This window comes from Podarcis raffonei, chromosome 11 (genome assembly GCF_027172205.1).
Source record: "Podarcis raffonei isolate rPodRaf1 chromosome 11, rPodRaf1.pri, whole genome shotgun sequence".
Classification (NCBI taxonomy): domain Eukaryota; kingdom Metazoa; phylum Chordata; class Lepidosauria; order Squamata; family Lacertidae; genus Podarcis; species Podarcis raffonei.
The window spans coordinates 15,383,815-15,401,851 of NC_070612.1; the positions used below are offsets into that span (position 1 = coordinate 15,383,815).

At 44.2% G+C, this 18,037-nt stretch overlaps 1 protein-coding gene and 1 long non-coding RNA gene across 14 annotated transcripts in view; both read left to right on the forward strand.

Moving 5' to 3' along the window:
• Positions 1-18,037, forward strand: part of LOC128423537 (uncharacterized) — a 74,619-nt gene that overhangs the window by 45,235 nt on the left and 11,347 nt on the right. The gene's annotated exons all lie outside the window — the stretch shown is intronic.
• The window catches only part of ZNF532 (zinc finger protein 532), a 49,650-nt gene that overhangs the window by 26,601 nt on the left and 5,012 nt on the right, over positions 1-18,037 (forward strand). For all 13 annotated transcript variants that reach the window (XM_053408796.1, XM_053408795.1, XM_053408802.1 and 10 more), the window contains 4 exons: positions 8,869-9,050; positions 10,463-10,639; positions 13,984-14,146; positions 16,690-16,968. In XM_053408796.1, the coding sequence (XP_053264771.1) occupies positions 8,869-9,050; positions 10,463-10,639; positions 13,984-14,146; positions 16,690-16,968 (801 nt within the window). The remainder of the gene's footprint in view (positions 1-8,868; positions 9,051-10,462; positions 10,640-13,983; positions 14,147-16,689; positions 16,969-18,037) is intronic.

Consider the following 18,037-nt stretch of genomic DNA (forward strand, 5'->3'; position numbering starts at 1 on the left):
AGCCCCGTTCGTATCTAGAAGCAAACGTAACTAGCGACGGCACATCTGCACACGCACGCGTCACTTTTCGCTGCTTCTGCGCATGCGCATGACGTCATTTTGAGTACGCATGTGCAAGCTGCAAAACCCGGAAGTAACGCGCTCCGTTACTTCCGGGTTGCCATGGAGCGCAACTCGAACGCACACAACCCGAAGTGCATCCATCCCGAGGTATGACTGTACAGTGGTACCTTGGTTGTCGAACTTGATCCGTTCTGGGAGTGCATTCGATTCCCGGAACCATTTGAAAACCAAGGCGCAGCTTCCACTTGGCTGCAGGAGCTTCCTGCAACTCAGTCGGAAGCCGTGTTGGACGTTCAGCTTCCAAAGAACGTTTGAAAACTGGAAAACCACTTACTTCTGGGTTTTTGGCGTTTGGGAGCCGAAACGTATGACTACCAAGGCATTTGAGAGCCAAGGTACGACTGTACTGGTTTTGGAGCAGTGGTTTACAGCAGTGTTCTCACTGTTCTCACTGTTCAAGCATTCAGATGAATGTGTAAAGGCTCACGTTTTTGTGATTGGGGCCATGTGCACTGGCTTCACTACCATGAAACCCCACCTCCCTTTCTCCTGACTGTATCTTTCTCTGTTGCCCATAAGAGTCAACAGGGGGAATCTCACAGTGTTTAGCTAAATGTAGTTGAAATCGCCCCTTTCATCCGGGTGATCATTCGGAGCATTCTGTCTGTGGCCACATGAATGAGTTAGAATTTCCCTGGAGATTTTTGTGCTCCATGCAAAGAAATGTTGGAAGAGGAGGGGACAGGATGGTGTTGCATACAGATCTTGGAAGTGGGGATGGCATCTGTACCCTTGCACCTCTGCACACTTTGAGTCCTCCTGTGTTGTTGAAGAAGGTTACTGCTCTCACCTTTCCAGGAGATCATAGATTATGCGTCAGTCAGAGAGAGGGGATAAATACCTCCCCTGAAAGGCTCCCTCATGACCCATATTCTCCAGAAGAAGGGATGTGCATTCATCCAGTATTGTAAAAGTTTGTGGGAAAGAGTTTGTGAGTTGTGCTAGCTAGATCTGCTGTTTCTGTTTGGGTTCTGAGCTCAGGTTATGGTGCTAGTAATATTTGTTCATTTTATTTCATTTAAAACATTTCTGTGCTGCCTGTCCCCTTGAGGAAGGATACCTATTTTAAAAGCTCACACACCAGGCAGTATCATAACACAGTATAAAATGTGGCTGGACCAGGCAGGACTAAAACCAGAATTAGATATTTGCAAAAGCACAGTTAAATAAGTAGGTTTTAAGGAGGCACTGAAATAAAATCGGAAATGTCACTTATCCAAGTTAAGTGCTACAGTTGGAGAATAACTTGATCCCAAACTTACGGACATAGAAAACTGCCTGGGATTTTTAGTCTGTGATTAGCAAATACCTGATTGATGAGCAACTGGGACAGTGCCTTCTTCGTGGTGGTGCTACAGTTGTGGAAGTCTGCCCCCTCATAGATCCTGCAAGCATTCCTTCTGTCCCATTTTTATATGGCGCATGAACACATTTTTATTCCAGAAGTTGTTTTGCGATGGACTCTGGATGTTTTCATTGGGCTTTGCTTTCTTCCTTTTCATGCCACCTTTCCATCAAGAAGCATTCCCAGGGCAGGTTACATCATTCACGTAAAATATACACCCTTCTGAATACCAGAGCCCCTTCTGCACCACCAAAATCCTGGAAGAAGATGTGGCAATGAAGGCTGAGCAATGCCAGGGCCAGCTCTGCATCTGAGGGGAGTTATCTCCACAACTGGTGGCAGTGCTGGGTTTTGCAGCCGAGAGTATTTCAGTACTTCATTCATTTTTTATTTTGCATTTTATTGTTACGTCTCCAAAACTGCTTGGGATGTGGGTGGCGCTGTGGGTTAAACCACAGAGCCTAGGACTTGCCAATCAGAAGGTCGGCGGTTCGAATCCCCGCGATGGGGTGAGCTCCCGTTGCTCGGTCCCTGCTCCTGCCAACCTAGCAGTTTGAAAGCATGACAAAGTGCAAGTAGATAAATAGGTATCGCTCCGGCGGGAAGGTAAACGGCGTTTCCATGCACTGCTCTGGTTCGCCAGAAGCGGCTTAGTCATGCTGGCCACATGACCCGGAAGCTGTACGCCGGCTCCCTCGGCCAATAAAGCAAGATGAGTGCCGCAACCCCAGAGTCGGTCATGACTGGACCTAATGGTCAGGGGTCCCTTTACCTTTACCTCCAAAACTGCTTACGTTAAAATGAAAATGTATGGTATTCAACTGACTTTTGTGCTACTGCAAGGGTTAACACTAGCACAAACAGACACACACTTACCCCAGGTGTCACACGCTGTCCCCAGATCTGTTCTAGAGGGGTGGGGGAACCCTGAGAACAGATTTAGAGGGTACACAGGGGAAGGACAGAGTAATTCCGTTGTGCAAAGAGAAATCCTTGTGCCAACAGAATCTGAGACTTAGCGCACAGTGAGCTTGGAAAAGCAGGACATAAACAACTTAAATGAATAGATAGATCTCTTCTTTTATTTCTCTAGGTCATGAATCATGAATGAAATTTATTACGGTCAGAGACCAGCTTGAGAAACACAACTGGAACTACAATCCCAAAAGCAAAACAAACATTTAAAACAATGTACAACAATGGATTTTAAGTTTAAAAGTGTGATAGGCATATAAACACATAAAAACTTTAAATTAGACTACCTTAGAGAAATGACCCAAAATTGCCCGTGGATCCGGGTTTGGGAATTTTCTTAACAAACCAGATTGAATCGGGGGATGGTCTGCGCCTACAGATCTGTGCGCAGAATCTGCCGACAATCCGGGTCGTGTTGTGGTCTTTGCCTAACAGAAGAAGATCAAATTTTTGCTTTACCGGGAGGTCAGCAAGCCTCACCAGCAGGGGGTCAATGGTTTCTCTACGTGCCTCATCGTAAAAGGGACATCTAAAAAATATTTGTTCAGGGCTTCCTATATCCCCCTAGTTCTCTAGGTCAAAGAGCAAGAACATTTTACATGAAATACATAACAACAACAACAAGTTCATTCAAAAAGAAGATAATGTATATCATAGAATCCTAGCGTTGGAAGGGACCATGAGGATCATCTAGTCCAACCCCCTGTAATGCAGGAATCTTGAACCCCTAACCCTGAGATTAAGAGTCTCATTCTCTACCAACTATGTAGCTATGTAGCTATGCGGCCAAACAATCTTCAGGAGAATGATGTAGCTAAAACCACTGATGAACAAGCATAGCCAATTAACATGGCTGTGCTTCAGATGGTGAAACAATTTGTCCAGTTAACTGCAGTTAACAAACCAGACTCTGGCATGGTAACTAGATCTGTAGCTCATCAGTGAGAAATCCATATTTTACATTATGTTTACTCCTACAGTTACAGAGAGGGAGGTTCTAGTAAACAGCCTTTGCCTCATCTCCTGAGCCAAGATATATCTACATATGAGTAGGGGTGGGAGAGAAATATGATTCATTTCACATTTAAAAGCAAAGTTACCTAGTTTGCACTTCTGAAACCAATAAAATAACTGGAATGCTTCTATCCTTTGAAATCTACACTCTCCAAATTTTGCTCTGCAGTTCTCCAGCCAAGTAATGTTTAGATAGATGTGTATACTGGGGTTAATTGTGCACGCAAATGCCTATGTTAGTGAAAATAACATACAAAAGTGAATTATATTAGGGAAAATTTATCTGCAAAAAAATGTATATTAGGCAAAATTCACACCAAAATGTCGGTGAATTAAAACAAACAAATACATTGCAAACTGATATGGGTATGTAGAGAACTGAAATTGAGATTGGAAAAACAATAAACAGAGGGAAACAAAAATTTGTAGATTTCACCCATCCCTGTACATAAGGTAGATTCATTTGTGTGTGTTTTCAAAAGTGGTTTGTTCATTATCCAGAGCTCATGTTGCTCAGGATTTTTAGTCATATCATTCTCTTGTGGATTGTTTGGATCCATGTACAGTATATTACTCTCTTCTTTTTTGGACTCTTGGGACAGTGTGTGTGCGCATTGCATTAGTTTTGGTTTATGGGGCAACCTGTGATTCTAGATATACTGTTGACAATAAACATCAGCTGCTTTCTGGAATTGACTGCATACTTTATTTAGGGTTTACTCTTGGGGTTTGGGGGCTCAAGAATTTGGGCTGCCTTTTTGTGCCTTTCTGTTGCCCGATTCCCAAGTCTGAAGAGCGGTTTGCTTTGGGAGCGGAAAGGCTAAGAGAAAATGTGTATGTTTCTGTCCTGAATATACTTTTGACATCTTGCTTTCTAAAGTAGAAGAATCTTCCCCAACCCTTTCCTGGCTCTGTTGCAAACTGTGATCAAAGCAAGAGTTGGTCCCTACAGTGAGTATCTAGGCATTTCCAAAGCTGGCTAGCTAGCTGCTCCTGTTTAGAATGAAAATTTACCAGGGGATTAAGAGGCTGTGGAAGATGAGGTCTCTGCAGTGGAGCTCGATTATGATTTGAACTTCTTAAACGAGCCAGCATGTGAGATAGCGGAGCCTTTTTGCAAGCCGTTCACCACCAGTAGACAGTAAACTAACCCCCGTTTTTCTTTCTAGAAATCCTATGTGATAATAGTTGCTAATCTTAATAAAATCCAGGAAGCCAAATCAGAGCAAGGGCCATGCTGCCTGCCATCGCTCTGAATGTACGAACACTTACAAATTTTGAGGAAGGGGAGATCAGCCAAATGAACAAAATAGCGTGAATGGGTTGCAGGAGTGGAGTTTATTTGTAGAAGTAATATTTACCACCCTTTGGGGCTTATGTCTTATATATTGGTAGCTTTTAAAATCAAGCAATACCACTTTTGGAAATATAGAATTCGTCATAAATTGTGTAATGCTTTTTTGTAAGCTCAGAATGTTAATATTACCTCTGGTTTACTTTTCTTATTTGTTTGTTGGTTTGTTATTCATTGATATGAAAGCAGAACCACTAACACACATGATTATATTTTAAATGTAAAATTCAGCAAGGAAACATTTCTGAGAAAAAGAGAATTTACAGTGCATGTTCAGCTTTAGGCTGGGAAAAGCAAGAGGCAAAATAAAATATTGGCTCAGATCCCAGCAAAAGAACTGAGTGGCTTCAGTTGCTGATGCGCACCCCCATTCCCAGCAAAAGGCACATCTGGCCAATTCGGTGTAATGTAGATCGGGATGTGCATATATAGATGCAAATTGTTCCTGGCAGAGCACACTCTTAAATCTGAGCTTGTACACATCTTGTGTGATTTATGAATTGGTTATAATTTCAAACAAGCTAGAAATCTCTCTTTTTTTTAAAAAAATAGCTAGCTTCTGTGGCAAATTGTACTTGTGGAGCTGAGTGAAATTCCTTCCAGGTTGCTAGGTTACCCATGGATTAACTGCAGTACCTCATTTATCTCTTCTTTCCAAACTGAAAAGCCCAAGCACACGCAAAACATTCTGGTTTGCACCTACTTTAGGCCTCAGGTGGGGCAGGGCTTGTATTGTTGAATACTCCCTCAATCCCTACATGTAATAATGAACTAGAATATCTGAGAGAAATGTGTGGCACATGTCTCTCCGAATGTTAGTTCGTTGCATATAAGGCATATTCCCTCCCTCACTCCTCCCCTCCCCCAGTTGATGGTACCTTCCAAAATTCGACCCCTGAAAGTGTGAAGTGATTCAGTCCAGAACTGCAGAACCTCATAATGGCGAACTCAGGTGGTTAAGTGCCGACAGGATTGGAGGCCACTGGGGAACAAGAGAGGAAGGTTGCAGCGTTGTGATGGGATTCCTGAGGTTTGCAGGTATATAAATTTTGGTGGACATCCCCCTCAACCTTCCAGTGAAGACTGAGCATGCTCGGTAGTTGCAGAATGTCGGATATCAGTTGGAAGGAGTGCTTCTGTTAGAGGGAGGATATACTGCAACATTTTGCTGCTGCTCCTCTCATGTATGGGTTTTATGTATTGGGTTTTAGGCCCTGCAAGCCTATGTGCATTGACTCAGAAGAAAGCCCCACTGTATCTTGTGGGGTAAGGCTGCACCAGCAACATACATTTAAACCAGTATCGTGCTACTCCAAGCAGTCATGGTGGGGTGATTTAGCAACCAGTTTTCCAGGGAGCTCTGGGAATTGTAGCTCTGTGTGGGGAAAGGGGGGGTCTCTTCCAGCCAATCTCAAAGCCCATAAAAAACGACACCCAGGAAATCCGTGCCTATTCAAAGTGGTATCTTAACTGCTGTGTTGTTGGGACCTACGCATGATTAGGATTATATTCCAAAGAGGTGAGTCTGATACTGAGGGCTAGTGGGGAGGGGCAGATAAAAGACTAGACAGTGCTGCAAATTTTCTCTTGCCCAAAATTAAAATAGCTTTATTTATTTGTTTGTTTGTTTGTTTGTTTGTTTGTTTGTTTGTAGAAAAGGCAGCAAGGGTCAACATTACATTCATTGCTGCTGTACTCTCTTGTTCTGTTTTCTATACTGCTCTTTCCTCCAAGGTTCTTAGCATTGGTATGGACATAGGATGTTGATGCAGTAGTGGCACTGTGCTCTAAACCACTGAGCCTCTTGGGCTTGCAGATCAGAAGGTTGGCGGTTCGAATCCGCACAACGGGGTGAGCTCCTGTTGCTGTCCCAGCTCCTTCCCACATAGCAGTTCGAAAGCACGTCAGTGCAAGTAGATAAATAGGTACCGCTCTAGCGGGAAGGTAAACGGCATTTCCGTGCACTCTGGTTTCCGTCACGGTGTTCCGTTGCGCCAGAAGCGGTTTAGTCATGCTGGCCACATGACCCGGAAAGCTGTCTGTGGACAAACGCCGGCTCCCTTGGTCTGAAAGGGAGATGAGCGCTGCAACCCCATAGTCGCCTTTGACTGGACTTAACCGTCCAGGTGACCTTTACCTTTTTACCTATTGATTCAGTCTCCCATCCCCAAGGAATAACCGGACTCAAAGCTTGGGGAGATGGAACTGACCAATGGGGTTTGTGAGGGTTCACGAGCTGGACCAGACAGAACTGAATTCAAAACCCTGTTCAGCTTCCTGGCTGATCTTGAGCCAGTTGCTGTCTCTCAGGTTAACCAATATTGTTGTATGGATGCATAACACCACCCAGAGCTCTGGGGGAAGAGCAGTATGAAAACGAAATCAGCATAGCCTGATGTAGATTTGTTGTGGGTGCCATGACACCCCCACAAATCTTTGCAACCCATCCGCAAACCTCATTTGCTACAGCTGTGGATCAGGGTTTTGAAGTGACGATGAGTTATGAAAAACAGCTCATTCCTGCTGGGTTTTTCACCGTCCCTAAAGTTTCTGATTTCTTCTTGAATAAAAAGGGAGCCTTCCCCCACCCCCCGACTTGCCCCATGCCTTTCAATACAGTCCGTAAAGCACATGATGTTTCATTTACAACTTAAGCAAGAGAAGGCAAGGTTCCTCCTTTATGGAGTTTAACCCTTCAGGGTTGCATCTAACAATGACTCTGCACAATGAAGTGGAATGATTTCTGCTTGTGCAACATAACTTTCCCTTTCCTCCACCTGCGCAACCCCCCCCCTCCAACGCCCCACCCCAACTTTGGTGGTTCTCCCAACTGGCCCGAACAAATTACAGGGGCTTGGAACTAACGGAAAAGTTAGCAAAATATATCGGAACTCTACACAATCCGAAAAAGGACAACTTTTCTAAAGTTTGGCATCCGTTTGTTGAACCCATTAAAGTTAAGGAACATGATTGGCAGCTGCCCTCTTCTCATGGGTTCCTTTGGAAAAACATTCTTGGATAACATGCTGACGAAAGACAATTGACTGGAATTATAATGTCGTTTTTTGGAATACTCCCTCCTTTCTCCTCGCATCCTTCCTTCCCTTTGTTTTGCTTCCTTGCTTTGATTTCTTTTCCTTTACTCTCTTCTTTATTGTTGTCATTATGCTTTTTAATGTATGAGAATATGGAAGCAAAGGAAGGGGAGGGAGGCTGGGAGAAGAGAGGAGTGAGAGGTGAAGGGACACATCTTTGTATGAGACAACAGTTAAGATATATTTGTGAGCGGATCATGAATTCTTCTTTCTCTATCGCTTTTCTTTTCTCTTTACAGTCATACCTCGGGTTAAATATGCTTCGAGTTGAGCATGTTCGAGTTGCGCTTCTCGGCAACCCGGAAGTAACGGAGCACATTACTTCCGGGTTTCGCTGCTTGCGCATGCACAGACGCTAAAAATGACGTCACACGCATGCGCAGAAGCGGTGAAAAGCGACGCGTGCGTGCGCAGACGTGCCGTCGCTAGTTACGTTTACCTCTAGATGCAAATGGGGCTCCGGAACAGATCCCGTTTGTATCTAGAGGTACCACTGTATTATTTTTTGGGTGCAGATTAGCTTGTCTTGTATTGTGAAAAAATGTTAACAAAACTTTATATAGAAAAGAAAAATGCAAAGCAAAGGAAGGAGAACGTTCATAGCTCAAGCGGAATGACTTTGTTGGATTCAACCCTTAGGTTCTAATCTAATTAGAAGAGAAGGAGAAAGAGTTGCAACAGTGAATGTGGTTAGCAAATTCAGTTACCTGTACTTTACAGGATATAACGCACCTGTCCTTTCTTAACCTGGACCTAAGAGACAGGAATTCAGTTTAAAGGAACAGTGGTGTAATGGGTCCGTTTTATTGCTTTGTCTTATCCCTTTTAACTGAATGGTACTTTCTATGATGATGATGATGAGGATGATGATGATGAGTCGTGACTACCTTTATTAAATGTTATCGTGTGCCCAGGGCAAACAATTGGCTTACCATCTCATTTGTTTCCGCTTTATTGTGTAGAAGACGTGTAGTATATGTCAAATGCTGCTTCCCAACCTGTGCAGCTTTGCATCGCATCAAAGAATTCATCAGCACAAATCGCCCTACACGTGTCCCGAGTGTGGTGCAATCTGTAGATCGGTACATTTCCAGACCCACGTCACAAAGAACTGCCTGCACTACACTCGAAGAGTTGGATTTCGGTCAGTATAATAAAAATACTTTTGAGACTGTGAAGTGGTATGCTGTATAAAGTTTCGAAAAGCCAAAACTTCAGGGGAAATGGCATATTGTTAGTGCCACATAATTATTCGAGTACTTTTTTTTTTTAATACCTGAATCTACAGGCACATAGCAAGGGGCCAAATTTTAAAAGCTTAGTCTTTAAACAAGTTTCAAAATCTGTTATATGCATATTTCGGAATAATCATTATGGTATTTTGTGGTAGCTCATCCACTTGATGAGGATATTTTGAATTGACTCTCAACATGCTCTTCTAGAACAAGTTCCATGAGTAAATTACAGATGGAAATGATATGTGGGAATAAGTTAGCCACATAATTTTTCCAGGAGCAAGATGCAAAAACCTCCTTTCTTTGGCATCTGGCCACTCTAGCTGTACAGCATCTTCAAGCTTCAAATTTTGGGGATGACATTTCCATTAATATTGGTAGGTTTGTTAAGGCAGAGCTGCTCAAAGTATGCAGGCGACTTCGGCATGGCTCTGACCTATGCTTTTGTTCCACCTATGAGTATCTTTGTGGCATGATATCAGAAAGGGAGAGAGGGTCACAGGGGTTTTTGTTTTATCTTTTGCTTCTTTCATCGTGAGACTTTTCCTGCATGCAGAACAGAGCTGTCGGCTTCTTACCAACCTTGTACAGAGGAAGATAAAATCCTTGGTCTGGGCCACAGTCCTTTGGGCCCTGTGCCCCAGGGTTGAGAATCTTTCAGTGATACAGTGGTACCTTGGTTCTCAAACTTAATCTGTTCCGGAAGTCCGTTCCAAAACCAAAGCGTTCCAAAACCAAGGCGTGCTTTCCCATAGAAAGTAATGCAAAAGGGATTAATCCATTTAAAAACAACCCCTAAAACAGCAATTTAACATGAATTTTACTATCTCATGAGACCTCTGATCCATAAAATGAAAGCAGTATTCAATGTACCGCAGTCACGCAATCAATCAATCAATAGCTGATCTGGGTTCCGCACAGTCACAAAAACAAAACAGAAAAGCCACAAAAACGCAAAAGAAATAGCAAAAGCAGAGAGACCTCAATGTAAAACTTAAAACGGAAGCGTGGCACTCAAATCAGAAGCATAACACTCAAAAGGGAGGATGTTCGGCTTCTGGAAAAAGTTCGCAAATCAGAACACTTACTTCCGGGTTTGCAGTGTTTAGGTTCCAAGTTATTTGAGAACCAAGGTACCACTGTACTTCGAAAGAGTAGCATACTGGAGACATTTTGTATCCTTTATTTGTTCTGTGTACAGTTATAGCTGTGTCCTTGGCCATTTTCTACACGCTGTAGAAGGATGCTAGCACTTAGACCCTACGGTGTTGAGTTGCACTGCACAACAGAAAACATTGACATAACTCTCCATCTCTTGCAGCTGTGTCCATTGCAATGTGGTATACTCTGATGTGGCGGCGCTCAAATCCCACATCCAAGGTTCTCACTGTGAAGTCTTCTACAAGTGTCCCATTTGTCCAATGGCATTCAAGTCGGCGCCCAGCACTCATTCCCACGCCTATACGCAGCACCCTGGAATCAAGATAGGGGAGCCCAAGTAAGCAGCTCTGATCTTTGCATCCTACTTGACTTAACTATTGACTTGCAAGGCTACGGTTATCATGCTCAGAAATGAATGTTGCGTGTCATGACCAGAACTCCCCATATGCTATCAGAGAAGTGGGGAAAGTCCTGGCAAGAGCTGGTTCTCCTACTTTCCACTGTGTTTCTAAAATTAAAGGACAGGTGCAATATATAAATGAGACAAAAGAGCAGCATGTTCGACAGCATGTGCTTAGAATGCTTAATTCAAGAAGGTTATGAGTGAAATTGGTCAGAGTGTATGGAGCACCCTGCTCCCGTGTAACTGAAAAAGTTGCACAGAGATCCGTTTATTTTTAGCGTGTTGAAAAGGTCTTGCGTCAAAGCAAATTTTAGGTCACGTTTTCCCACACAGAGCTGACCTTTCAAATAGGGATTTTGCAGCGGTTGAAGCCTCGCTGTTTTCTTTTTTCTTATTTTTTAAAGTTTTTATTATTAAAATAATTCAGTATTAATACACACATATTGCGAATATACAAGCATACATTTCATACAATCCTTAAAAATCATCAAACATACCTACACTCAGATAATTCCTTTTCCCATCACCATCCACCACCCCTCACCCCACCTTTGTGTTAGACTTCCAGTCTGCTCAGTTGCAATTTCTTTCCACTTCTAATACTTTCTTTCACACACCTTTAACCTAATTTCATGCTCTTTTTTCTATTACACATTGTTATCTATCTTATTTAGTATTTCAGTATTTAAAACGGAACTTGTTTATTCTAATAGGAGTTCTGATTTTTCAATATGGTTTTGCAAGTATCCTTTAAACACCTTCCAGTCCCTGTCTATCTTCTCTTTTGAGATCCTTCCAATTTCTCCCATTGTTTTGGATATATTGTAATACTCCAATAATTTGGCAAGCCACTCTGTTTTTGTCAGTGTTATACCGAAGCCTCGCTGTTTTCCTCTCCCCAGATTTCTCATATTCACTTCAGTACTTCCTTGTTGATGGTCTAGGGCAGGGGTCAGGCTCTCTAGGGCATGTGGCTCTTTTACACCTTTGCCGCGGCTCCGGGGCGGATACTAGCGAGGGGAGGAGGCGCATTGTGCGCCCCGACACTCCCCACTGTGGCGGGCGCTGTACTGGCTGTGACGTCGCATGGGGGCGGTGCATGCGTTAGTCACGCACCGTCCCGACGTCACCTTCCTGCCCGCTGTCAGATCGTGGCTCCGGAGATATATTTGCTTTAAATGTCGCAATGGTTTTGCGGCTCCCAGTTTTTTTTTCTTCGGAAACGGGTCCAAGTGGCTCTTTTTGTCTTAAAGGTTGCAGACCCCTGGTCTAGAGCAGTGATGGCCAAACTTGGCCCTCCAGCTGTTTTGTGACTACAATTCCCATCATCCCTGACCACTGGTCCTGTTAGCTAGGGATGATGGGAGTTGTAGTCCCAAAACAGCTGGAGGGACAAGTTTGGCCATCACTGGTCTAGGGGAACCTGTTTCAGCCCAAGGGTATGTCCCCCTTATGGACAGCTTTCCAGAGGCCACACGTCAATGGTAGGCAGGGCCAGAGGCAAAAAAAAATATGGGTGGAGCCAGAGGTAAAAGTAGGCAGGGCAATGGGTACAACTTTGTACGACAGGCTACATTCCAATTATGCACATACAAACATATATACACATATCTTCATTCTACATGCAGACAGGAAAAAGGCAGTTCATAGGCACATTCCAACCAGGCAAAAGAAGCCAGGCAACATCCCTTGAGGGGGGGGCCAAGGAAGAGCCACGAGAGGCCGGAAGCCTCCCCCCCCAAAAAAAACTCTGCAGTTTCCTGCTCCTTAAATAGGGGTATCTGTGCTCACTCCAGATGCAAATGGCCATTCCTCTCCCAAGGGAGCACTCTGTGTGAGAGAATGATAAGGGTCATTTGGACTTGAAAGGAGTAAGAAACAAGATTCAGGCTCCACTTTTAAGTATGGAGGTCTGGCTGGAAGAAACATGGACCCTATTGGACTAGTGCTTCTCCGAGATTTGGGGTTTAATACGAAGGACTTTCAAAAAAACCGGCAGAGAGGAACTGAGAGAGAATTAAGAGCCTCGGACGTGAGATCTCCAGGCTGATAGTAGATTGATTGATGGACGTCTGTTAGGGATTGAAACCGGGAAAGGGGGGGGTGGAGTTTGGGAATCCAAAGGGTGTATAATTATAATCTGTTTGGTTTTTACTTTTGCTATCTGTTTGAGAATCGAGGAAATCGTGGAAGGGAATTTAGGCCGACTTTAGAAAAAGGTTTTAAGAATAAGCACTGATGTATTATTATTGATGTTTATAAGGCAAAATTGGTTTTTTAAATGAACTAAATATAAAAAGGTTAAAAATTAGGGATAAGAACTTGTTGAACCAACAATTTGAATTGGAATACAAGAGGGGGAGGTGTGGGGAAGTCAGGGAAATATGTTATTGAAAATAAGGATTGTGAATTCTATGTGTTTTTAAACTTTTTTGTTTTTTCTTTTTTGATTTTTTAATGTGTTACAAGGGAAAATCTTAATAAATATTTTTTATAAAAAAAAAGATAAGGGTCTTTAATAGAGAAATCTAAGCATCCTTGCTAGATTACATTTCCCAGGGTTTCTTAAGTCAGAACCGGTATGCCGCTGTTATAAATGCATAATGCAGATAGAGCATCTACAATGCATCTTCATAGAAAAAGGAGGAATGTGCAGAATGAGAATTTAATTATTATTTTTGCCGTTCCTTTCAAACGTTCCTCCGGCTCCCTTTGATGTCCCTCCAATTCTTCAGCTGAATTTTGCTCCGGGTGAAAATTCAGTGTCAGTTCTAATGATAAGTGGCTGGTAATGCTTCCCTTATTAGGAGCAAGAGTCCTTTGTCTGCGTTTATGGAAAGGCACTGAAACCACCAAGATGATTTACAGCCTCAAGGGGTCGTTTGAAAGCCCATTGCCATGCAAGCACTACTTTCAGTTCTGCAAAGGTTGTTCTTATGAACCTTAGAAATGAAAACGCCGGATTGCCACTGAGTGACCTACATATCTGGGCCTTTTCGGGTATTGCTTCCGTGCATTGGGCTTATGTGTGGTTAGCTTCACCTACAATTTCACACTGCCCTGTGAGGCAGTATGAGGTAGTGGTTAGAGAGCTGGATTAGGACCTGGGAGACCAGGGTCCAAATCTCTACCTGCCTGCTTTTCATTTGTAAGCCCCTTTGAGCAGCCCCTTTGTGGGACAGAAAATTGGGGTATGGTCTTTTGGAATAAATGAAATGCCACAACAGACGGACGTTATGTCTTCAACTGCCTTTTTCTGTGTGTTTTTCTTTTAAAAGGATAATCTACAAATGCTCCATGTGTGACACAGTGTTCACCCTGCAGCCTTTGCTGTATCGCCACTTTGACCAACACATCGAAAACCAGAAAGTGTCTGTCTTCAAGTGTCCAGACTGTTCGCTTTTGTACGCACAGAAGCAACTCATGATGGATCATATCAAGGTGTGTGGGCTTCGTTTGGCAACCATAACGGGGAGCCACCAGAAGTAGATGAAAGTAGGTGTAATGATCTCTGGCAGGCAAGCAAGCCTGTAATGTAATGACTCTCCGGCAGTTTTATGCACGTTTATTTACAAAGAAGACACACCCAGAGCCCAGCTTCTTGCCTGCTTGCATTTGCAATAGTTGGTCGGTCCTCCCCACAGGAGGAAGGACACCAAACTCCCGCCTTTCCCCTCTTGCCCTTCCGTTGTCATCTGATCTTATCCAGACGCCTAGAATGGGGACTGAGAGACTGGCCTGCCCCATTCCCCACTCCCACTTGACTGACTCAGACCTCTGCTTATCTGCTGATTGCCTAGCAATGCTCTGGTTGCCTTACAACTCCTCCTCTTCTTGAGAGCTAACAGAGTCTTCCCCAGGAAGGGGGGGGTCAAACTGCCCTTTCTCGACTCTGTCAGCCAGTTCTCATCTGCAGAGTCAGACCCTCATTCACCTAGTTCGATTTCTGAGTCTAACTCTTCCCCTGTGCTCAGGGCGGTGGGCACGTTCCTGACACCAGGTTAGATGCCCTTGTAATCACAAGGGAAGCAGGCTTGCGAACGATAAAACTGAACGCGTGAAACGGCATTATATTCTAGGAACCAGGTCACTAAACTGCTTAACCCAGTACTGTCTACTCAGACTGGCAGCTGCTCTTCTCCAAGTCTCAGAGCAGAGGACTTTCCCAAATCTTTGAACTGAACAAAGCCTGAACCTGGACCTTATGCCAGGGGTGCAGTGCGATGCCTTCCAAATGTTGTTGGCCCGCAGCTTTCATCAGCCGCAGCCAGCGTGGCCTGCAGTCATGGATGATGAGAGGTGTCCCAGCCTCTGCGCTATAGTACTACGGAGTTATGGCCGCTCCCTTAATCTGCATAGTTTCTAAACTTCATGCAGATTACTATGAAGTTACAGAATCCACTTTCAGAGACTTTTTCTTTCTCTATATTATAGGTTAAACCCCCACAAAATTTTTCTGCAGTGGTGTTTTGAGGCTGACTACTACTTCTGGTAGGGACGCAGGTGGTGCTGTGGGTTAAACCACAGAACCTAGGACTCGCCAATCAGAAGGTCAGCGGTTCGAATCCCCACGACGGGGTGAGCTCCCATTGCTCGGTCCCTGCTCCTGCCAACCTAGCAGTTCGAAAGCACGTCAAAGTGCAAGTAGATAAATAGGTACCGCTCCGGCGGGAAGGTAAATGGCGTTTCCGTGCGCTGCTCTTGTTCGCCACAAGTGGCTTAGTCATGCTGGCCACATGACCCGGAAGCTGTACGCCGGCTCCCTCAGCCAATAAAGCGAGATGAGCGTCGCAACCCCAGAGTCGGTCACGACTGGACCTAATGGTCAGGGGTCCCTTTACTTTACTACTTCTGGTAGTTTCATTCCTTTGAACTTTGGTGTTTATAATGATATATATATATATATATATATATATATATATATATATATATATATACACACACACACACACACACACACACACACACACACTAAGGCATTAGGCAATCAGTAGCCTTTTCCCACTGGACTTCTGCTTTTAAGCTATTGGCTTTACCGCAGTGACTTTCAGCTTGTGTTCTGGGCAAACCCAGGGATTCCTTGGTGAGATTTTTATCCGTAGCGGACAACCTTGACACAATATAAGGGGAAAGGCTAGTCTAGAACACTCCCCCCCCCCGACATGGCAGCTCTCTCTGTGCAAGGTAATGGCGGGTAGGGGGAATTCAGACATGCAGTCCCCCATCTTTGAAGTGGTACAGTCCAGCTGTGTCATGTGGTTTTTGCTGCCTCCGTACATTGGCCTATGGGTGCCATGGATTCGTGAAACTTAATCTACAAGCATTTATTTTATTTATCACATATCTGCATTCTGCTTTTCGTCCAAGGAGTTAAAAGTGGCTTTCGTAGTTCTCCTCCTCCCCACTTTATCCTCGCATCAACCCTGGGAGGCTGGCAGTGAGTGACTGGCCGAAGGTCACCCAGTGACATAGCTGTCAACTTACAGATTTGAAAATAAGGGACCAGCAGCCTCGAAAATAAGGGATCAGCAGCCAAAATAAGGGATCAACAATTACTTTGATGGAATACATATTTTGTTGCATGCAAATGGCTTTAGATACCTATTAGGTCCATAAATTACCATATAGCATATATTCAACACAAAAAAGCAACAATTTGTTGTTGACAAAGGACAGCTGGACATATAAAGGGCCCCATTACCTTCAGTAGCTTATTTAAGGGACATCATCAATAAGGGACAGCAGCGGGGCATGGCGCTGGGATAAGGGACTGTCCCGCCAAATAAGGGACGCTTGACAGCTATGCCCAGTGAGTTTTGTGGCAGAGTGGGGATTTGAACCCTGTTGGCTTCCCAGGTCCTAGTCCAACGCGCTAACCACTACACCACACTGGCTTCTCCAGCCTTCTGCCTGCTGGTCATCGCACCTTTTATTCTCTCTAGATAGCAAGTACCACCTTGGTTTGTTCTTTCTTTTTGAATTAGTCTATGCACGGGACGCTGAAAAGTGTCGAGGGGCCTCCGAACCTGGGTATCAGTTTGCCGCTGAGCACGAAGCCCACCACTCAGAACTCGGTCAGTCACAACAAGGAAGACTCCAAATCCGTCAACGGGACAGAAAAGACAGAGAAGAAGTCCCCCTCCCCTGTGAAGAAAGCAGAGCCCCAGAAAGTCCCCAATCCTGGCTGGACGTGTTGGGAATGTGATCGCCTGTTTACTCAGAGAGATGTTTACATATCCCACATGAGGAAAGAACACGGAAAGGTAAATTGCGGGTGTTGAGCGGAGAATTAGAAGATTAGATCTGGGCCGTTTTCAAGTTGTTGACGAAGCTGTTTAGCATGGAAAGAATTCGTCCCCGTTAGTCGCCCACCTTGCAACCAAACCAGCAGTGAGGTTTATTGATTACACTTGCCTGTTGCTGAAAAGTTATTCTAAAAGATAATACCCCACCCTTGGCAAAAAATAAATAAATCCCTTCACCATGGTGAAGCCCAGGACAAACTGACTGATGTCAATTCTGCATTGCTGGAATGGGCTCTTCCTCTCTTTCTAAGCCAGGCCAGGCAGATTTGATTGCATTTTAAGTAACCAGCCATCACACAATTTCAGCGGAAAAAAGGCCACTATTTAGTTTTATGTAAGCATAAATCTAGAGAACAAATAAGATCATGCATGCTAAAAGGCACAGGGTTATGGAGGGAAATAAAATACAAATCAACACAATGGATCAGCCTGGTTTACATTTCCTACAGCGCTGAAGGGAGAGTCAACGCTAGAAATTTTCGCGAGTATGTTATTGCCTAGATCCATTAAGTTTTAAGCGCTTTTCAAAGTGTCGCCCACCAACTTGGATGGCTTTGAAAGAGGGTTAGACTAATTCGTGGAAGAGAAGGCTATAGAACACCACCAGCCACAATGGCAGTGATCTCCCCTGCGCACTTGGAAGCACATTGCTCCTGAGTGCCGTTTTCCTGGGAGTAACAGTGGGCAGACGGCTGTTGTTTCAGGCTTCTCCTAGGAATCTGGTTGGTCCCTGTGAGAGCCGGTTGTTCGCCTGGTCAAACCATTGGCCTCATCCAGCACGCTGTTCTTATGTACTTAAAGCCGCTGCGATGAATTAACATGACAGGCGTGCTCTGATTAGTCGGTCCGATTGAGCAGAATGTGTCTGATCCTATTTTTATGCATTTCGAATAGGAGTACAGTCATACCTCGGGTTGAATGCGCTTCGGGATGAGTGCGTTCGAGTTGCGCTCCGCGGCAACCCGGAAGTAACCGACCGTGTTACTTCCGGGTTTTGCCGCATGCGCAGACGCTCAAAATGACTTCA